At 40.4% G+C, this 23,873-nt stretch overlaps 1 protein-coding gene and 2 long non-coding RNA genes across 4 annotated transcripts in view; 2 read left to right on the forward strand and 1 right to left on the reverse strand.

Moving 5' to 3' along the window:
- The window catches only part of LOC309508603, a 321,712-nt gene that overhangs the window by 120,118 nt on the left and 177,721 nt on the right, over positions 1-23,873 (forward strand). The window lies entirely within an intron of this gene.
- The window catches only part of LOC309508589, a 140,827-nt gene that overhangs the window by 109,486 nt on the left and 7,468 nt on the right, over positions 1-23,873 (forward strand). The gene's annotated exons all lie outside the window — the stretch shown is intronic.
- The window catches only part of zbbx (zinc finger, B-box domain containing), a 55,983-nt gene continuing 52,792 nt past the window's right edge, over positions 20,683-23,873 (reverse strand). For both annotated transcript variants that reach the window (XM_082182894.1, XM_082182893.1), the window contains exon 18: positions 20,683-21,451. In XM_082182894.1, the coding sequence (XP_082039020.1) occupies positions 21,210-21,451 (242 nt within the window). In that variant the 3' untranslated portion in view covers positions 20,683-21,209. The remainder of the gene's footprint in view (positions 21,452-23,873) is intronic.

A 23,873-nucleotide genomic window follows, 5' to 3' on the forward strand; every position in this document is an offset into this window, starting at 1 on the left:
AGGTCCTGGAAGTCACCATTGTCTTCCCGTGTTTGTTCGGTGGCCTCCTCCGCCTTCTCTTCCCTCAATGGGGCCGCGGCCAAAGGGTACACTGGGGTCCCCCAGGTGGAACACTCTGTTGCGATGCAGTTGTGTCATCAAAGCGCTTCTACCTGGCGTGGTGACCCAAAGCACCCCTCCAAAGCCTTTAGATTTTCATCTACCCTGGTGGCGAAATCCTGTAGAGCTGTGGGGCAGGCCGCCGCTCTACAGGACATCTACAAGAGCCTGGACATTTTTCCATATAACTCCGATTGTATTTGTCTGAAAGAATAATGTCATATACACCTAGGATGGCTTGAAGTAAATCATGGGGTGATTTTCATTTTTTGGTGAACTATCCCTTTAATGTTTTGGTGAAAATTGTGATGCACTACCATTTAAAAGTTTGGGGTCAAATTTATAATAATAATAATAAATATACTTAAATTGACTAAAACAACAAAATGTACTATTTGTTAAACAGTAAAGATATTTATAATGTTATTAACACAGGTTTACACAAACGTATTAAGCAGGATAAATTGTATCACCATTTATAATAACAAGAATTATTATAATAGAATAATTATGATAATTATAATATTATATTATAATTACAAAAAATAAAGAGAATTAGAAGTATTAATTATGTTTTTGTTTTGTTTTTATCAAAGAAATGCAGCTTTGGTGAGCATAAGAGGTCTCTTTTAAACATATTTTAAGAATATTACCGACCCAAAACTTTTTGAATGTTAGTGTATGTTGTAAAACTCTGTACACACCATTTCACAGTCAAACAGACGGTCGCTAATGAAACACTTCTGTTGTGCTCCCTCATTTGTTTTCTCATATTCTTGTCTTCAGTAATGAGAAGCACCTGTTAGTTGCCCTCTGCCTTCAGTGCCCATTACGTTGGTCGGCTTTAGCTCTCACACCCTACTGAGAAAACATCACACTCCCATTCATTAGCTCATTCTTCACAGCACACCTGATTGAAGGACAATGAGACACAATGACGAATAAACAGCCTGCGTGACCTTCCGGTACATAAAAGAACTGTCTAATGAAAGGACAGCGAGTGACTCAATTGACTCATAGATGGCTTGTTTACGTGACAAAACTACTGTAGTTGTTGGTGCATAAATGGATTTATGATAAAGGCATATGAGGTGAAATGAATGACTTATTTGTGGATTTGATTATACGCTTTCTGTCAAAACGAAATTTTCTGTACATCCAATAAGTAGCAACTTCTCCAAAGTCCCTACATTTTTATTTATCTTGCAGATCCTTCTGACCTTCTTTTTCTCCATCAGCTTCTTTCTCTCCATCAGCTTCTTTCTCCTTCAGCTTCTTTCTTACAAGGAACACCTGAATAACTCAATCAATGACTGTGAAGAAAAAATAGCGAAGGAAACACTGGCAAACAGGAACTGAACACAATGAACACCACCCCACAATAAACACATGTCCTTCTGCAGCCCTCGTTTTCTTTTTCTCTTCTTTCTCTATTTAAAAGGGGGTTGTGGTTCAGATAACAATTCACATTCTCAAACAGACCTGATTGGCCTTTACATAAGAGCCTTAAATAAATCAATAAGAACAGAATGAACCTGGTTCTTCTACCCAATGATCTTACACTCTGTGACTGTTGACTTTTGTGAATGATATTATCAGAAGCTGTGGGTGCACACAACGAAGGAGTTTTAAACAAAAATAGTATTTATTATACATCACAAAGCAAACTCAAAAAATGAGAATGTTGGGAAAAGACAACCATGCATAACATTGATAACACGGAACACATAACTGAATGAACTGAGGGCTAATATACACAGAGATAATTAACATAACAAGGAACACCTGAATAACTTAATCAACAACCAAGGAGGCAAACTAGCAAAGGAAACACTGGCAAACTGAAACTGAACACAATGCAGTTCAGTTCAGTTGTCGTTAACTCTTAGTTTGAGTTTGGTGATGCTTTCGTTATATTAATAAAGTATTGTTTTATATTCATCTTCTTCATTTTGTTTCTGTTTGACATCATGCTTAGCTACATCGTGTTAGTGACCTTTATTATAATGGGTTTATGTAGGGTGACCATACGTCCTGTTTAACCAGGACATATCTGGCCAGGATTTTGAGATCGCCCAAAATGCCCGGGATTCGGCTTTTGCTTTCTACAGTCACCATTCATTATGTTTACATTATTACGTTATTTGACACTGACACGTACGTGCCAGCTTTGCAGGTCATGCATTCTGATTCACACGGATCCCGATCGAGACGAAAACACAGGAATTTTCTTAGCAATGCTAGAACGCACATCAACCGATCACTTGTTTAGTGTTCATGTAAACACTACATTCAGATTAACCAATCGGAAGTAATTCAGTACTACTGAATCAAAAGGTGTACATGTAAACAAAATGAATGGCGACGAGAAAGCAAAAGCCGAATCGCGGATATTTTGGGCGATCTCGAAATCCCGGCCGGACATGACCTGGAATATGGTCACCCTAGTTTATGGAAGATTGTTTTAAACTGAAAGTTTTGATATTTTTAAAGCCTACATTTTTTTATTTATTATTGATAGCTTTCAACTAGACTGCAATGCTGAATGCCTACAATTTCAGTAGCAGTATTGGTATCAGTGATGGCCTTAAAAAAAAAATGCCATTGAACCAATATTTAAAATATAGGCTACTATCTTGATGCTGTTTCTACATTAATTTGGAGATGAAATTAATAAATAAATAAATGAATATATATATATATATATATATATATATATATATATATGTTAGGTGCGATTAATCACGATTAATTACAGAAAAATGTGATCAATTGGTTGTTTTTTAATTGATTGACAGCACTTCAATTATTATATTTCCTTTTTCTTTAGTATTTTCCAGCCTCTTATAATTCAATCTTAATTTTTTATTTGTTTGTTTTGTTTAAGAAAAACCTCTTTGCATGTGATCGCTGTCTGGTGTTCTGAATGTTTAATATACCCATGCCCTTTTTCTTTTTGTCAATTTCTAACTACACAGTTTGTCTCTGTTTGACTGTTGCTTATGTCTGATTCTGGATTTGTGAATTGGATTACAGAAATAAACACTCCACTCCATGGTGTTTGTTCATTGCATTACATTTAGACACACTCAAACATGCTCATACATGCTAATAGTAGTGGATGCAGACACATAGCAAAGCGTTCCTTTGTGTAAACATCTACATCAACAAATATTCTGTGACATATAATGGTGTGAGTGGATCCATAGCTGCTGCTGTTCTCTATAGTGGCTGGATTATGCACAAGGTGGAAGAGTTCTGCGCGTGTCCGGCTAGAGACCATTACCGGAATGATAGATCAGCTCTTGAGCGACAAACCACAGGGAAAATGTATGCATAAACACATAGGAACTACATTCGCATTTAGACCACAAATAAGTCATTTGAACTTACCAGTATGCAATAAATGAATTCTGCATTTTTCAGTTGACAAATGTCACGTTTTTATTCCTGACACACTCTAACTACTCCATTCACTTCCGTCCATCAGTTGGCCTCAAATGTAATGATTTTGTTTAAAATCAATATATGGATGAATTGATTATATGTTGATAATTCATGAGTATTTTTAAAATAAGTCTACAGGTATGAAAAAAACAAAACAAAAAAAAACATAGTACAAATATTATACGTGCTGTGTATGTCCTTTGGGCAAAACCTTGTATGAGTGTTAAAACCCCAGCAGCTATTTCCCACAATGCAATGAGAAGTGAAAAGTGAGAGTGTGTTAAAAAACAACAACAACAACAACAGTAGTGTTTTAAAAATGTAATAGTGTGTATCTGTCATAACGGGCACTTTCATACACTGCCTCTGCAAGCCCGTCTCTGATAGGAATCAATGAACCGGGTCACGGGCCGCATCTCTTGTGTCTCTGAAAGAAAACAGACCCAGTGAAGGGTGAGAACTATAAAAGCCATTATTTTCAGAGACCACGAGTCCACGGCTGCAGGAACTAGCTGTCCTGGGAGAACAATGACCAAGTTAATTCTCACTTTCACCGGTTATAAAGGCATCTGGATGGGAGACAAAGAAAGATTTGGTCATTTTGAACCTCCAGATCTGTTATTATTGTGAATGTCTTGTCTTTTCTGGTACTGATATTGACTTATGCTTCTGTGATATAAATAGCATGGTCTCCTTTCAAAATTACCATAGAGAGACTGATTTGTAATAATAATGAATGAACATTTATATAGACTCACGAATAACTCATTTCAAGACACATTCCAAGATGGCAAAATTATTCTGAAATCATAAGTCTTCAGTGTGACTTGAACTTTTTAATAAAAAAAAATAAAAAAACACGGTATAATTTGTTTAATTGACAGTGAAGCGAGGTCCATGACAGGGTAACATAAATTAACTTTCATTCAGTCACTCCGAGTTACGTCAGTGACCGACGAATGGCGGTTTCGCTCAGAAGCCTATCACCTTCGAGTTCTTACAAAACGAGCCAATGGCAAAACAATGTCATGGGTCTGCGGAATTTGCATAACGCAACTCCGCCCCACCGCGTGGGTATAAAAGGAGCAGCGCAGTAATCTTGCATTATGTTTTTGCTTCGGAGCCGAGTGTTTCTCACACCTTTCTCAGAGACGGGGCACCCTCTAGCACGCACGTCCCGATCTGTGGAACCTGCATGTGTGGGTTCTGGACGAGACGCGGCAGGTTTGAGTACCCTACCATCTCAGGTGGAGGCTAGCTACCATCACTTCTGCAAGGGCCTTGTCCACGACACACGCCTATGCTCTGAAGTGGAACCTCTTCGTCACCTGGTGTTCTTCTTGCCAAGAAAATCCCAGAAAATGCCTGATCGGGTCGGTACTCTCCTTCCTCCAAGAAGGGTTGGAACGAAGGCTGTCTCTTTCCACCCTGAAGGTTTATGTGGCTGAGATCGGTGGGACAGCATGACCTGGTCGTCAGGTTCCTGAGGGGGGCGAGGAGACTAAATCCTCCTGGAGAGAGCTCCCTTTGCCCTGCGATCAGTTGAGCTTAGGTTCCTGTCTATGAAGACAGCGCTCCTAGTCGCTTTGGCCTCCATCAAGAGGGTAGGGGACCTGCAGGCATTTTCGGTTGACAAAGCATGCCTAGAATTCAGGCCGGCTAACTCTCACATGATCTTGAGACCCCGGCCTGGATACGTGCCCAAGGTTCCCACCACTCCTTTCAGGGATCAGGTGGTGAACCTGCAAGCGCTGCCCTCGGAGGAGGCAGACCCAGCCTTAGCACTGCTCTGTCCATTACGTGTCCTCCATGCTTACGTAGACAGAACACAGTGTTTCAGGACCTCAGACCAGCTCTTTGTCTGTTTTGGTGGGAAGCTGAAGGGAAAGGCTTTCTCCAAGCAAAGGTTGTCTCACTGGATAGTGGACGCCATTGTCTTGCCTTACCAGATGCAGGGTCGACCATGCCCCCTAGGGGTGAGGGCTCACTCCACCCGGAGTGTGGCTTCCTCCTGGGCTTTAGCGCATGACGTCTCGCTAACAGACATCTGTAGAGCTGCAGGCTGGGCGACGCCCAACACTTTCGCAAGATTCTATAATCTCCGGTTAGTGCCAGTGTCCTCTCATGTACTCGCTTCCACTAGGCAGTATGTAGGACCTGCTCGGTGTCATTGCTTGCTGCGCCATTCCACTCCACGGACTGGATATGTGCGCTATTTCACTCAGATGAGTTCTCCTTAGACCCTGAGTTCCTCCTGCACTGTCTATGCCATCACCAGAGTGCATGCCCGGTTGGTCAGCCCTCAGGATTGGCTAGGTGCTTCCATGTGCATGGTTCCCCGCTTGGGCAACCCCCACATGTGTATTTCCATGGTAAGTCTCCACCAAGCACGATTTTTCCCTCGGCAAGACCTCTTGCCATCTCGAGATTGAAACATTCCACCCTGTGGGCTGGAAACCTCTGAGTTTTCCAAATGCATCCCGCACTCGGGTCATATGTGTATTCTATGTCCTCCCTACGGGTAGGCGCTGTGTTACATATTCCACCATCGGATATGCCACCCAGTGTACCTTGGTATTCTTGCATCTGTGCTAGTCTCACGACAGGGAGCTCAGACTGTGCAGGGCACTGGAAGACAGTCGCGGTGGCGTGATTGAATTGGGACCCCCATTCGTCAGTCACTAACGTAACTCGGAGTGACTGAACGAAAGGGAACGTCTCGGTTACATTTGTAACCCTCGGTTACATTTGTAACATTTGTAACATTACGTCCCCCTGCCACAACCGCTGTACCGCTGGAGCAGCCGGGAGTTCAGTTTCGGCTCCTCTGCAAAACATAATGCGAGATTACTGCGCTGCTCCTTTTATACCCACGCGGTGGGGCGGAGTTGCGCTATGCAAATTCCGAAGACCCATGGCATTGTTTTGCCATTGGCTCGTTTTGTAAGAACTCAAAGGTGATAGGCTTCTAAGCAAAACCCCCATTCGTCAGTCACTGACGTAACGTCTCCGTTCTCTCCTCAGGGAACGAGGGTTAGGCTACATGCGTAACCGAGACGATTTTTTAATACAAAAAAATATTAAAACACACAAAAACACAGATAGATTAAATTACATCACTCAAAATGCTTTATGTAGGCCCCAAAATTTAGTTGGTCAGTAACTTTTGCAATTGCACTATAATATGGTTGAGCTTGTATATTATTCCTTATCTGAAATTCGAAATTTGAGAATTGAGACAAAAAGTTTTTTTTGTTGTTGCACCTTCAGAAATCTTGATCAGTGAAGGGAAATAATGTCAAAAAAATTATTCTAAGTATAGTTTAATGGACAAAAAATATAAAATAAAACATTTAAAGCTGGTAAAAATTCACTTTTCACTAGCAGGAATAGCAAAAGTTAGTTTTGGACCTTGGCTTCAGGGGATGAATAGTTAAATCCTCCATAATATCTAATAAAAGTTCTTCTTTTCCAGAAGTAGATACTGTTTTGTTGTAATATTGGTTGCTTTTAAGGGTGGTGTAATTATGACTCTTTATTGAAGAATTGTTGATGTTTCTCAGTATAACGTCTAAATAAAAGCTCAAGTATTTGATCGTTTGACAGTGAAGAATTGTCATGGGTGGCTGTATATAGAGCACATGAAGAAGAAGAATGCAAGGACATTTTTTAGAATGCAAGGAAAAAGTATTTTAAGAGCAGAAAGGTAAAACATCCACTTTACAAAGATGAGACCAGACCAAGACCTGAACAAAACAGGGAGTATATACACTATACACAGACTAAATGAGGTAATTAATGAATGACAGGTGACCGGAATGATTAATGAAACACACTACGGTCAAATGCTGCCTTCACATGCTATCGAAAATTTTACTTCTCACTTCTGAAGTCGTGATTATGAGCTCATTGCATTCAAATTTTGACTTGAGAGGCCGTTCAGAGGAGGAAACTCTATATACCTGCGGCCCTATATAAAAAAAAATGTATCTGGTCATGTGACCATTTAAAAAACCATGAACCACGTGAATGTGTCGTTAAATTATTCAAGTGTTCACAAGTTTAGGTTCCAATTACCACTATTAACTGACCATTAAAGGAGAAGTTCACTTTTGAAAAAACTTTTGCTGATAATTTACTCACCCCCATGTCATCCAAGATGTCCATGTCTTTCTTTCTTCAGTCGAAAAGAAATTAAGGTTTTTGATGAAAACATTCCAGGATTTTTCCACATATTATGGATTCCATTGGGACCCAAACGGTTCAAGGTCCAAATGACAGTTTCATTGCCGCTTCAAAGGGCTTTAAACGATACCAGACGATGAATAAGGGTCTTATCTAGCGAAACGATCGGTCATTTCAAAAATAAAATAAAAAGTTGACGTTTTATAAGCACAAATGTTCGCCTTGCTCTGTTCTGTGATGCGCGTTCGTGACGTCACGTAATACGCAATTACGTTGAAAAGGTCAAGTTTGATGTGTTTACAAATGTGCGGAAGGAGGACCATATAAACATTTTCAAATGTATTTGTGTCAGTTTATCGTTTAAAATGCCCATTTCGTGTGCGCATCCTGAGTGTTTTAATATTAAAAAGCCAAAAAGAACATTTTCTTCAATTTTTCAAGCGTGACCTTTTCAACGTAATTGCGTATTACGTGACGTCACGAACGCGCATCACAGAACAGAGCAAGCCGAACATTTGTGCTTATAAAACGTCAACTTTTTATTTTATTTTTGAAATGACCGATCGTTTCGCTAGATAAGACCCTTATTCATCGTCTGGTATCGTTTAAAGCCCTTTGAAGCGGCAATGAAACTGTCATTTGGACCTTGAACCGTTTGGGTCCCAATGGAATCCATAATATGTGAAAAAATCCTGGAATGTTTTCATCAAAAACCTTAATTTCTTTTCGACTGAAGAAAGAAAGACATGGACATCTTGGATGACATGGGGGTGAGTAAATTATCAGCAAAAGTTTTTTTAAAAGTGAACTTCTCCTTTAACTATGACTTTTGCCTCAGTAAACTCCAAATTACTGCTTATTAAAGGAACACTCCACCGTTTTTTTAAATAGGGCTTATTCACCTTCTTTCCCACATTTAGATAGGTGGGCAAATGCATTTTTGTCTCAGTGCATGCATTGTTTTAGTTTGACAGGGTCGGCGTGAGCTTAGCTTAGCATAATGAATGGAATCCTTTGTTGCCAGCTAGCATGTCCTGAATAAAAGTGATATAAAAAATAAAAAAAACCCTACCTAATTACTTCTTGTGGCCTGCGTATTCACAACAAGTACAAATAGCGATGCAGATTAACACTAGGCGATTTCCTAGGCAGATATTGACTTATATATTAAGGACTATATTAGGGGGAAGCACTGGCGAAGCACTGCTACTTGGGCGTGATATCTCTGCGCCCAAGTGGCAGTGCTTCGCCTGTGCTTCCCCCTAATATAGTCCCAAGTCAAAATCTGCATAGGAAATCGCCTAGTGTTAATCTGCATCGCTATTTGTACTTGTTGTGAATACGCAGGCCACAAGAAGTAATTAGGTGTTTTTATTTTATTTTTTATATCACTTTTACTCAGGACATGCTAGCTGGCAACAAAGGATTCCATTCATTATGCTAAGCTAAGCTAGCGCCAACCCTGTCAAACTAAAACAATGCATGCACTGAGACAAAAATGCATTTGCCCACCTATCTAAATGTAGGAAAGAAGGTGAATAAGCCCTATTTCAAAAAACGGTGGAGTGTTCCTTTAATAGTTAGTAAGGTCATTGTTAAGTTCAATAAGGTATTGGGTAGGATTAAGGGATGTAGAATATGGTCATGCAGAATAGGGCATTTATTTGTGCTTTATAAGTACTAATAAACAGCCAATATCCTAATACTATGTATTCTTATAAGCAAAAGTTAACAGTGAGAATTGGACCCTAAAATAAAGTGTTACCATTCAAGTAAATATTTTATGTCTAAGAGGTTTATTTATGTTTAAGGCTGACAGAGTCCCTTTTTTAATAATAAATAGGGAAAAATAATAGTGGATTCAATATTTGATAAAGACATTTTATATTCTATATAGCCATTGTAATTAAAGCCCCAAACCCTTTTAAGCCATAAGCAGTTAATTAGAAAAGTTGAAGCTGCAATTGGATTTTAGTCATTTAGCAGATATTTTACCGGTGACAAAAGCAACACGTAGCACACATTCCCAGCCCAGGGTAAAGCATCCAGCTCCAGGGCACAGTGGTGATAGAGGATTACACCAGTCTGTGAATATCTGAAAACAGTTTCTATGAAAACAAACTGACTGAGTGAATATCTTTGCAATTTACAACTTAGAAACAAAACCATAATCAAAGAGGAAGGTAGCATGGAGGGACTTTTTAGGGTTTTGACTTTTTTGGGGCAGATTCCAGGAGGATAGAGATAGTGCTGTAATCATGGCCTGGAAATAAATCTCAGGTCATCAGAAGCCTCATAGCAAGAGCATTCGTGATGAAGATCTCCTCCTCTTCATCTGTGTGACCCTGTCAATACTTATGCCACATCAAAGAGAGAGACGAGGCTTTGAGCCGCCAGCGTCTGGAAGGCACTAAAAACGTTTATGCGTGCACACACACACACACACATTTTTTTTATACAGCAAGAAATACCTGCTTGTTAATGCTGGGAAGCGTTCTCCTTCTCACTGAGATAGGATGTGGAGCATGTGGAAAATACATCCTATGGACTCACCAGAGGGGAGTACTACATAGGGAAGAGTCCCTGTGGTGGGCTCCACCTAGTCTCAGACTACACCTAGTCTCAGACTACAATGGACCGTTGGCTGAACATCTGATGCATATGGCACACTTTTCTCGAAACACTTCAGGAGTATCGAAGTTGCGATATGATTGGTTGAATTCTACAGGATGTCCGGAAGACGTGTGCGTCACGTTCTGTATCGGTCCGCCTGGAAACAAATTCCGTGACGCCAAAACCCCTCGTGGAAGAAGAACGCTGTGTGTTCACAATTGTGACAATGAGCACTTACCAGGATCAACTTAACGCTGGATTTTCAGAAGTATGTTAACTTCGCGGCTCCAATGTTGCAGTAAACTTGCACAATGTTCTTGAATTAATCATTTATTAGATGCACGCTGGTCTGTTATTGTAGGGACATGGACATTATATTGGCACATGACGCGGAACAAAACGAACTGTGATTGGTTGCATTACATGTCAGTCAAACGCCCTCTTGTGCAGTCCTTGGCCAAGATAAGCTGCGACAAAGTCCAGACCTTGCTTCAGTCTGAAGGTCTGGCTACGCTAGACTAGGCTCCACCTAACGAGGGGGAGACTACCGGCTTCACAGCGACTCATGATGGAGCTGATTCTATTCAGGGGAAGACCCTGGGTTCACCGAGAGGGAAACTGAACAGTGGAAGAACACATTGTATGGGGTCACCGTTAGGGAACCACTACATACGGAGCACTCGCCAAGTTAAAAGAGCTCACCTGAAAAGGGGCATACCACGAGTAATGGGCATGGTAGTGAGTTCCTCCACTGAACTCATCAATAATCAATAGTGCTTAATAGTGTTGGACGATATGCTTCATTTTCATATCGTCCTATTGTCAGCCTGTGAGATTGGCGATACACGATAATATCGTGAGGGGGCGGGGCTTACTTATTTGATTATTAACTTGCTTATTTACTTATTAATTTGCTTGTTTATTACTTCGTTTTATGTATGAGAATCCTTTTTTCTATTTTGCTAGCAACGGTGGAGTGTTTATTAATATGCTAAATCAGGTTATTTCCCGTTATAGTGAGGCAAAAAAAAGATCCTAATCATTTTTGTATCTGACTCAGAGATTTTCAACATGTCAGCAGGAAATTTACGGACACACATTATCCTCTCATGCCGTTACAGATGCAGCATTTTGACTGTACTTCTGCACGAGATGGGAACACGTTTTAATAATTTCTTGGGTCAAGAAAGAGTCAGAGTTTGCGATATGTCCTCCTACCAGTGCTCTCTCTGTCTGGATGCACTTCACATGCACACTTCAATAAGCCCAAAGAACGTGGGTTAATGTTTTAAATGCCGGGAGAAATAACCGAGTCGATCGGTTTTTACTTAAACTTATGACTTGACTCCGATAAAGGAAAACGGGTTAATGCGTTTACATGACCACATACATTGTCAGTTTATGCAGCATAATCGGGTTAAGAACGTGCATGTAAATGCGTTCATTCCCTGAAAGTGAAAGCAGAAACGGACTGAGCTTTCGGTATCTGTCGCTGCATTAACACCGCATTCACTCAGAGACGACGATATAACGGTATAGCAAATATCTTAATTTACTGGCTTAATATTTCTCTTGTTTCACCTACATTAATGACTGAAAAAAAAAAAAAATTGATTGTTAAACAAGTGTTTGAAGCTGCTTTTGATTTTCAGTTGTTGTGCTGTGTTCGTGAAGACTGTTATTAGGCCTATATCATTTAATGATATTATTATTAATATTTTGTAATTGTATTGTTTTTAGTGTTATTAGTGTCATTAAATGTTTTGTTAATGTGCTATGGAAACAAAATACTGACGAGCAATGATGCCGTTTTTATCTTGGATCTGTATAAGAATGATGTGTCTGTTAAAACAAGCACTCTTGACAATTTGTGAATGAATCACCTTGCAATTCAAATTTGATTTGGGAAGTAGTTTTTTAGTCTGTTTTACAAACATTTTCTTATAGGAGTCCTCATAACGCGCGTGACGGTGATGTCGCTATGAATTTAGGCTAGGCAAATTAATTGTAGTTCCTAATATTAATTTAATAACAATACTAGCTTTATAATAATAATAATTTAATACATGGAAAACGAGCCAATTATCGTATTGATCAAAGGCATCTGCCATCAGCGATAACTATGACTATTGTTGATACACGATACTATCGTCTATCGGCACAACCCTAGTGCTTAAGTGATGGAGAAGGGGGGCCTAGGGTTCACCATTCAAGGGAAACTAACTGGACCTAAAAAGCGCACATTATCAGGCGCTAATGCAAGCACTACTATCCAACCAGTTTGTCCGAGTTTTACCTGTTATTACCTAAAGGCCAGTTCACACCAAGGACGATAACTAAAACGATAGGAGGATAAAGATATAGTTCTAAAAAACATTCTCAATATTACAGAGTTCACACCACAGCTATAACGATAACGGCACAGAGAAACGATAGTTGGAATCACTGTGCGTCAAAACATTGACAGCCAATCAGAATCTATCCTGCTGTAATGAGCTTGAGCATTTAAAACAAGCATACGCTTAGAATAAACAGAACGATATCGTCCACTAGGACGGACACTAATATAGTTATCTTTATAGATATCGTTCTTGGTGTTAACGGGCCTTTAGGTAATAACAGGTAAAACTTGGACGAAACTGTCTTCATGCATAGATAATCAAATCTCTCAAAAGTGTTGGGTGTCTCCAATATGTCTCCAAATGAAGCACCATTCACTAGAGCCAACGTGGATGCGATACCCCTGGTGGAGTGAGTCCTCACTCCCAGGCACCGTAAAACCACGACCTGATTAGCCTGGAGAATGGCATCCATAATCCAGAGGGCCATTCTTTGTTTGGAGACAGCATGCCCCTTCTGCTGACCTACGAAGCAGACAAAGAGCTACTCAGCTCCTCTGAAGCTCTACGTCCAGTCCAGATAAATGCGCAGAGCGCGTACTAGACACCGCAGAGACAGGGTTGGGTTTCCCTGATCAGGAGGGATTGCTTGCAAGTTCACCACTTGGTCCCTGAGCATGAAGCCAATACTGAAGGGGTCTTAAATGCATCAACCCAAGCAAAGCCATATGCCAAAGCCATATGCAGTTCAGCACTGACTGTGCACGGTCTTGAGAAAGACGTGATGTCATGGCGATCGAGTCTTATACCACACCGAGAAAAGAGGTGCTCTGCATGGGAGAGAGCTTGCTCTTCTTCCAGTTGACCCGAAGTCCAAATCGGGCTAGGTGCTCAAGGACCAGGTCCCTGTGTGCACACAGGAACTCTCGCAAGTGAGCTAGGATTAGCCAGTCATCAAGGTAGTTGAGTATGCCAATACCCACCTCCCTTAGCGGGGCAAGGGCACCCTCTGTGACCTTCATAAAGGCGTGAGGAAACAGGGATAGGGGAGGACCTTGTACTAATTTACAACTTTCGAAGGCAAATCGTAGAAACGGTCTATGCCAAGGAAGGATTGAGACATGAAAGAACACGTCCTTCAGGTATATCGCCGCTAACCAATCTTGATGTTGAACACGTGAAAGAATGTGTTTCTAAATTAGCATTTTGGCAGCTTGTACAGGGCCAGATTCAAAACTCACAGATCTAAGATTGGTCTCAACCCACCTCATTTGTTTGTTATGATGAAGCAAGAACCACTTCTTCATCTCGGCTGGAAGGGAAAGTCTCTATCGCGTCCTTCTCCAGAAGGACAGTGATCTCCGCCCGAAGGATAGGAGCGTTCTCTCCATTTACAGAGGTGGAAAGCAATCCACTGTACCTGGGCGGCGGATGGTTCTGATGTACCAGCGCAATGGATTGGGCACCGCTAGCTATGTGTCCAGACTCTGTACAAGTGGCACAAGTGGAATAACCTCTGGTGTACCCGAGGTAGGGAGTTCAAGATTCAAGATTCTTTATTGTCATTCGACAAGTACAGAGAAATTAGAGCAATCCTTACAGTGCAATCACATAACTAGTGCAAACTAAACATCTAATTGAAATAAATATATATATATATATATATATATATATATATATATATATATATATATATATATATATATATATATATAGTAAGTAAAGTTACCTAGACCAATACACACAAAACAGTTAGGTCAAGGTGAAGTGTAAATTAAGCATACTAAGTAGTATAAAATGTAAACATACGGAGTAGAAATACATTGAGGTATTGGGAGGAAGTTAACCTGTGGGATTGAGGTATGAAATACTAGATCAGATTGGCACATTATTTCGCATTCAGAGTTGCTGTTGTGCCTTTTTGCCTGCTGCTGAGGTGTTTGCGGTCCAGGAGAAATTCTCAGCGATGTTCAGAAATCTAAAGACTGGAACCCTCTCCACACAGACCCCGCTGATGTACAGTGATGTGTGTTCCATTTTGGGCTTTCGGAAGTCTATAATGAGCTCTTTGGTTTTAGAAGCATTCAGGGCATGGATGTTTAACCCACACCATTCTGTCAGTCTCTTAACTTCATCTCTGTAAGCGGTTTCGTCTTCTCCTGAGATGAGTCCAACAACGGTCGTATCATCTGCGAATTTGATGATAGTGTTGGTAGGATGGGTTGGGGTGCAATCATGCGTATAAAGGGTGTAGAGAAGTGGACTTTGCAGACAGCCTTGTTGGGCACCTGTGCTGAGCATTGCAGTGGAAGAGGAATAGGGGCCTAACCTAACCATCTGGGGGCGGTTGGTCAGGAAGTCCTTGATCCAATGGCAGATAGATGAGGAGAGACCCAAGTCCAGCATTTTGGCTACCAGTCTGGAAAATTATGGGGCGCATGTCAATTGGGGGTGGGTGTGATTGAGTGGTGTGACCTCGGCGGGCAAAAAAGCAATTGAGTTATTCTACTAATAAAGCATTAGCGTCAGAGGTCTTGTGAATACTGCTTTTGTAGTTTATGAGATGCTGGATAGCCAGAGTCATTGTGTGTGAATTGATCCTCAATTTCTCTTTTGTACTCTGTTTTCGCACCCTTGATGGCTCTGGCTCTGGCTCTAGCTCTGGCTCTAGCTCTGGCTGGACTATAGAGGGCTTTGTCTCTGAAGCATTTCAGGCTTTTAAGAGAGTTTTTAACTCTGCATGAATAAAATTCCCTGATATGATGTGAACAGCATCAGTGTGGGTAGTCTGGTTAGAGTTTATGGCATGTAGCAGATAGCCTTGAGCTGTGTTAGCATTCAGTGGGATGTAAACAACTGTAACTATAACAGCGGTAAACTCCCGAGGCAGATAGAAGGGCCTGCCTTTAACAGTCAAGTATCTAGGTAGGGAGAACAATGACTGTCTACAATATTGACATTGGTACACCAGTTGTCATGCACGTAGATGCAAAGTCCACTGCGCTTGGTCTCACCGGAATCTTTGTTTCTGTCCCAGCGGATTGCTGTGCGTCCTGTTAGCTCCATGGCGACGTTGGGGACGAGCGGGTTCAGCCACGTCTCTGTTATCATTATTTGTAGCAATCCGCAGTTGTAATTCATCCCTTTTCATGGCGAGTGGTCTGTCGTTGGTGAGGAATAAACTAGGAAGATGTGGTTTGTGGTGTTGTTTCTTTAGCCTAGCTAGTAGGCACGACCAGCTTGTGACTGCTTGGTCACATCAAAAACCTATATTTAAGATATCTGACCGACTGTAACTGATTTGCCTGACTGATTTTAACAATTACAAATAGAAAAACGAACAAAACACAAACGAGAAGCACTGAACAAGAGGACGAAACCGCTGCGACTGTGCGAGTCGCCATCTTTTAGATCACGGCGAGGGGGAGCAAGGGAAGACACAGAGGGAGGCTTTGCATCCCTTGCTACTTGTGGTGAATGATGTGTTGAAAATACATACCTTGTTCCTTGGGTCCGCTGTGGCGGTGACTGGTGACAGTTGAGGAGGCTGGGCCTCATAGATCACCTGCTGTGTACAGGCCTGTTGCAAGCAGAAAGCGGGGAGGAGGCATGCTTGCGCCCACCGAGGTTCTGGTGTGAGTGTTTGATGTCTGGCCGTCGAGAAGATGACGGCCATGAGCATTATGCGTGTGCGCGTGACCCAGGGAAAGAGGAAATTGCTCTTTTTTAATGACCTTGTAAAATTCACTCCCCCATCAGAAGGGAGTAAGGCTCGCCCCGGCCAGGGTGAACTTTCCCTGGGTGCCTCTCCTTACCTGAGTCACCCGTCTCAGGAACGCTTTGACGCCTTGTGGGGTTTTTTAGAGAGACCGCTCCAGCAACAAGCGTAGGCTAGCACTCTTCCAAATCAAATAATTACTGGCATTGATCATGTGACTCTTTGCACTGACGGTCAGATCTTCATTGAAGCACAAAATTCTCTTTGGATCATCTCAAATCATGCTGGAGAACATGTTCATCATCAGTAGTGATGGAAAGTCTGGTTCTTTTTCCGCGAACCGGTTCTTTCGGACAGTTCGTTTCAATGAACCAGTTCAAAAAACCAGTTCACCAGTTATTTTACGTCCTGACGTAATGACATCAATTCTATCATCCCCACGGATAAAAATACATTAAAATAAATGCATTCATAATCATAACTTTAGTTAAATAATAGTACTCATCGTCATAAACATCAAGTTTACAAGTTTCTTACATTTACCTTTTGCAAATGAACCCTGTAGCCTACAGGCAATGTGCAAACGCGGATGTTTTACATGTCTTAAAGATCTAAATTGAATAAACTGGTCTTCATCAATTTGATTTTATTTGTCATTAAATAAACGTACATTTCGCTGAATTCGGCCCCTCATTTAAGTCCTCGGTTCACCCGTGCTCATGTATCAGCACAGCATGCAGTTGGCCGAAAGAAAGTTCAGTTCAGAGACGGTGCTATCACGCATGCTCAGTATCTCCAGCTCATCGGTTCTCTGTATCGAACGTGTCCGAAAGTTCGGTAGTACGCGCATGCTCAGAATCAGCTGCTCGTGCTGCTCATCAGTTCTCTCAGCACAGCATGTCTCAGTCATAGACAGTATATAAACTGGACACAGCGACCCCATAGGTTTCAGCGGAGAAAAGTTAAGCAAATTAGAAGCACTCACTTCCTGATGGCTGAGCGTACTGCGCAGACTCAAACTGAGCTTGACGACGTGGATGTGACGTGAGCAGCCTGTCTGACAGTTGTAAGTCTTCTAGTAGCTGTGCCAAACGAAATCTGAATCATTCCCTTCCGAATCTTGCAGAGACGGAGAGCTTGAGTAGGAGCTGCCCATGAGCTAGGAGCAGGAGCAACTTTATGACTCTCTATGGGCTTCTCCCTTGACTTTATCGGACTTTATGCCTCCACGTCCCCCCGATTGACTGCAGCAAGCTTCTGCTCCTGTCTATACGGTAATTTCCAGAGAGTTGCGTGGTTATGACGCAATCGTTAGCCTATTTTTATAAAAATTGCTTCTACGGGGCCATAACGTAATATACAAGGTAATGGAGCCTTTTATACATTGTTGTGTTTCTTTAGAAATAAACAATGGACAAATGGAGTCTTTAAACGCCTCAGATCTAAAGTTATTCGCTGTCAAAGTGACGCCAAAATGAATGGGAGTCAATGGAATGCTAACAGCAGGTAATGGCTTGTTAGCCAATGGCGGCCCCCGGGGGTGGTACGGAATTCGAGAGCTCGATTACCCCCCTGGTCTCAGTTCAGTGTTGGAGTTGCTGGAGTAAAAACAACTGTTGGAGTTACTGGAGTAAAATTTACTCTGGGATATTGTTTATTTCGAGTCGTAGGGACTGTCAGGCATGTCCGAATGTGAGTAACTTTAGTTAGCTTGTGGATCAGCGCTGACGCAAGACGCAAACTGTTTTGAACGATTCAGTCCGATTTAGTGTACTGGTTCGACCGGTTCACTAAAAAGAACCGGTTCAAAAGAACGATTCGTTCACGAACCGGACATCACTAATCATCAGGTTTTGTTCACGTCAGCTCCAGTGTTGCTGTCATTAAAGCAAAACAAATGCATCCTAATTTTTCAATTGAGCTTAAAACTGTTTTTTTTCTTTATGCAAAATATAATTTCTTTTTTGATTTTGGAGTGAAATAACCAGGACATTTATTTTCAGTTTTCACGAGATTCACCCACACACACACACTCTTGCTGCCCTGACATGAAAAAAACATGAGTGAAAGAGTGACAGATTTTAATGTTCTTGTTTGTGCAATTTTTGCAATTTCAACAGAAAGTAAGAGAAAATATAAGAGGTAAGAGCAAAGGTGTATTTTGTGTGGCAGTGTGCATGTCGAGTACAGAGCTCTGGCCAGTCTGAAAGTGTGTTGATGGAAGGGATGTTTTATACCCTTGTACACACACACACACAAATACAAATATTCTGTGTTCAGTAGGCCTTATAATCCCGTTACAGCACCATACAGCACACTACGCAACAAAAGCAAAGCAGCAGTCAGCCTCCAGCAGAGATTTGTCTGTCTAATCGTGCACAAACAAGTACACAAATACACATACACAACCGAGGCTCACAGATAAGGCCGTTTTACAGGCAATTCTTGAGCCATGGCGGAAATACAAAACACTTTCCAAAAATATGCCACAGCCTTTAGACATGATAATATTACATTACATGCATAATGTTAACCGGAAAGGTAAAGCAACACTGCTGGAGGACCAATGTGTACCATCTATACCATCATTACAGCAACAAATAAATCTTAAATAATTGCTCGGAGCAAGCTGTCATGGTTTATAACTAATGCTTTAACAAACGCTTGTAGCAATCTTGATATTTAAGAACATGGATGATGTTGGCAATAGAGGGGGGAGGTATTTGGTAAATCTTGCTCATAGCTTCCTACCAAGAAAACATTTTAGGGCTGTATTTTTGATTAAATAAATGCAGCCTTGGTGAATAGAAGAGACGTCTGTTTTTTATTTGGCTGCCAATCATCCAACTGAAACAACTTAGAAAATACAACTTTCTAAAATAATTATGGTTATTAAAAAAATTATGAAAAATACACAAATATTCTTTATTTCTGTATGTCATTACTAAATTGCTGAATCAGAATCTCTTTTAAAAGCGAACGAGAAAGAACCATAACACACAGATATCGGCAGTAATCTTTGAAGGGAAGATGAGATCTGGATAGATTTAGTTAGATTTTCATGTGTGTGCGCATGAGAGGTGCACCTCTGCGGTGGGTCTCAGCAGTTGTGTTAGTGTAAGCGTATAAGTGTGTCTGTTCACCAACGGGATGTGAATGAATGCTGAAATAAGCAAATTAATCAAGGCTGAATGCATGTGCTGGGCTAGAGAGGGTTTTTTTAATGAGTGTGCAGACTGAACACTAATGAGCTGACTCTAATAAGGGGATCTAATGAGCAAGATGCCACAGTAGCAGGTACCAAGCGCATGGTGTGTGCTGTTTTGCGGGACATGTGCATCTCTGAATCTCTCATCATACACACGGGTGGTTAGGCACATAAGTGTGTGCTAGGGAAAAATCAAAACATATTAATGTTTTAGACAGCACATTAAAAAGCCTTTCATAAATCATTCATTAAAGTTATTAATAAACATTCTTTCTGATGCATGTACATTATGTTCATTCAATATTTGCATTAAATGAATCAAAAGTGACAGTAAAGTCATTAATAATGTTACTATTATAATTTTATTTTAAATAAATGCTGTTCTTTTGAACTTAATATTCATGAAAAAATGTATCAAAGTTTCCACAAAAATTAAGCACAACTGTTTTCAACATTTCTAATAATCAGACATGTTTCTTGAGCAGCAAATCAGCATATTGGAATGACTTCTGAAGGATCATGTGAAACTGAAGACTGGAGTAATGATGCTGAAAATTCAGCTTAGCTTAGCCATAAATAAATTACATTTTAAAGTGCCCCTATTATGCTATTTTAAAGGCTCCTGATGTTGTTTTGGAGGTCTCCCACAACAGGTTTACATGCATCAAAAGTAAAAAAACATACATTTTCACATAATATACATTGCACATCACCACATTTTTCAATGATTCTCAAACAACTCGATGGATGAATTAGTCTCTCTAAATCCATCCTTTCCGAGAGCTACTCTGCTCTGATTGGCCAGATGGCCCAGTCTGTTGTGATTTGTCTACCGCGTACAGCGCCTGTCAGAAGCTACACACCATTACCATAACTGAACGTCAGCTCTGTCTGGACGCTTCCTTCAACTCAGCGATTGAAGTGTAAAGACAGTAACAATGACCTGTTGTTGGCCTGGTCAAGTTCTCCACGGGCAGACAACGAACAACAACACAGGTGGGCATTATGCAAATGTTTCTTCTAGTGATGTAGAACCATAAAGCAGTAGGATTCGAATGAAAAATGACTTGTGGTTCAGAGTCAATTCTTTCTTTTGGGAAAAAATAACTATTTATTGTGCACTTTCGACGTTACAACTTTGAAGAACGTTTACATTCACAAACAGCTATACCAACCATAATGGGGCACTTTAAAATATATTCAAATTCAATAAAACACTGCAATATTTCACAATATGAATTTGTTTTTTACTCAGTAACAAATAGCAGTAAGTTTCAGAATTCATACAAGGGGGCAAATAATTCTGACCAGCACTGTATACACATTTTTAAACATTTTATTTTTGCACAATGCAGCATTTGAAAGCCCTTAACAATTAGTGACAGTTTCCAATAATAAAAAATAAGAATCTTATATTTGAGCAAATATGTCTAGAAGTGTTATTCTAATAATCTGCACCAAATAATGGCTATTAATGGCTATAAAAATCCGTTTTATAGACTAACTATATAGCTACAGATCTAACTTTTATATCTTCTTATCCTTTATTTATATTACACTTAAAAAAAAAGAAAACTGCAGTCCAGACAAGTCTTAGTCACTAAGCCTCCTCACCCTGATCTAATGGTGTAGTGCTCATATTTCTGAACTCTTCTTCAAGGCAGGCCAGAGCCAGGCAATCCTCCTCATCCTCATCAGAGTCCTGGAGATCGAGGCGCTCCACAGTCTGGGCCTCCCTGATCTCCTGGGCAACACGAGACAGTGGGCGGTTTGTCGGGTCAGGCCGACGAGGCTCGATGCTCGGGGGCCGAAAAGAGATGGGAGAACATCTGCTTTTGGTGCCTAAAATGAATAATAAGACATTGATGAGAATACAAGAAGACATGTAAGAGAAACAATAAGAAAACGGCTACTAACACACCCTCTGATTTGAGGAATCATTCATGTCTGTGGCCCAACCAGGGGTGAGTTTCCAGTACAATGACGTAACTTGCTGCTAAACTTCCATAGTACGATGCATCGTTGAAGAAATCAACAAGCTAGTCACAACTGTTTCCCGAAACCATAATGTCGCAAAATTGTCGTTCAACCACTTTGATTAATAGTGTAACGCTGGTGGTGCAGTAATAACTACTTTTAATGGATTTGTTGGAGATCTTATTCATGCTAGATGTTTTGCTATAAATTAGGGACATGGCATCTGAGGACTAATTCTCATTTTATTATTTTGCTTTAATTCCAAATTCAATTATAGGCTCGTTCTTCCGTACTAGAGCACGTACACACATGCGCACTCTTCAAAAACGGTGCTTTAAATCGCTTGACAAACTAAAAGACTTAAATGACATTTGTATGTATTTGAAATTGTATGTATTTGAAATAAAAGATAAAGATTGTACTGAATGTCAGCTTGCTTATTTTGCTCAAGGTAGGATTTATTGAGTCCACATGTCATGCAAACAAGAAACTATGCTTTAACCACAGCTGTAGTTCCAACCACAGAACTTTGTGATGCTGTTTGCAAATGTTCATTGGAACTATAGTTTCGGTAATCACCGACTCATTGAACTATGCTGATAACGACGGAACTTGCATAGTTGGCTAACGATGCTTTCGGGAAACGCACCCCAGGATGAGCTACACATCGAAATGTAATAACTACAGTAATATATTCAGTAATCTGTCAATTCAGATTCCTAAACCCAAGTATGAGCAACAGTAATAATGATAGTTGTCTAGCAAATACTACTAATTGTGGTTAGCGAGAAAAAGAGAGATGTTAAAAGCTGAAAAGTAGAAATGGAAGACAGCGCTGGGATGGGCGGCTTAAGTTAACCAGGTTAGAATTATTTACTGTCTCACGCTGGCCTAATCAGCTTTAATCAAACAGAGCTTTAAATGCTCTCTGATCCAGCATATCACAATAAAACATACTTTTGTCTCTTCTATGTGGCTTTTTCAATATATTCCCTAGCTTCCTCTTGTCTTGGGTGATCTTTCACTTGCTGATAGTCAACTAAACAGTTGTACTGCTTAATATTTTTGTGGAAATCTTGATGCATAATTGTTGGATAAATAGAAAGTTCAAGAGAACAGCATTTATTTGAAATAGAAATCTCTTGTATTATTATAAATGTCTTAAGACTTGAGAAAGGAAAGACTTGAGGAACGACCACTCCCAGAGAAGACAAAAGATGTTTCAGGATATTTACATTTGAACTCTCTCTTGTGAAATTAGCATCACCATTGGAGACACAAGTCTCACCTCAGTAACATCCTAATCTACATCTCTTTCCCTTGACCCCATCTTCTCCCGTTCCTTCTCTCTCTCATGCTGAGATCACCAAAATTCACCTAAAAATCTATATGGTTTAATGTGAACAATTATCATACAACACAATACATGTCTGGTATCATTTGAAATGTCTCAGTGTGACTGGTACAAAGGTCTCATCCCCAAAGAAGTAAACCAAAAGGTAATAAAGTTTTTAAGAGTTTAGAGATCTTGCTTACAGAGGAGGGTGGGTCTTTAATGCAAATAGCATCCTGCCCTCAAAAGGTTTAAACTCTGAAGATAGTAATTAATGCAAATTCCCATTGTTAGCATAAGTTTAGGTTTCTTTCTTGGTCTGGGTATATAAAGAAATGTCTCAAGGCTCGGGGCGATTTGTAGTTTAGATCAGCCCGTGATGCTGAATGTCCTCAAAACACTCAGCATCATGTATTGTTCTTATGTCGGGTAGCTTGTCAGGTAGCAGCTTGGTATTGGTCGGCTTATATCTGTAGTAGGCTAGTGGCCATGACCTCTGACTGAAGTAAACGGTACTTTAATACAAGTGTATACATATCCATGGGGGGCTATATAAAAATATATTTGATTGATTAAGCATGAATGTGACCGCCTAAGATATTAGCCAATTACCTCTGTTTAGTGACCAAAAACTGACAAGTTTATGATTGTTAGACCGCATAATATTAACGGCCGGTGCGACTTTGGCACCTGAATGAATGAGGATAATAAGAGTAAAGAGTTAAATAGAATAATCAAATGTGTTGCTAAACTATTATATAAATGACCAATAACTAATTGGCATTCTAACCTAAATTCGAGGTCGTGATAAAAGTTTAATTGGAATTAAATTACTTTGCGACGATGAAAAGACAGTAACACGCAGTAAACCTTCACCCGCTTATCGGAAACTGCCGTTGGACCGATTGGGCAGGCCTTACAATGTCTTTGCTGTCACTTTTGATCAATTTAATG

The sequence above is a fragment of the Leuciscus leuciscus genome, assembly GCF_965113295.1.
Source record: "Leuciscus leuciscus genome assembly, chromosome: 10".
In the NCBI taxonomy this organism is placed as follows: domain Eukaryota; kingdom Metazoa; phylum Chordata; class Actinopteri; order Cypriniformes; family Leuciscidae; genus Leuciscus; species Leuciscus leuciscus.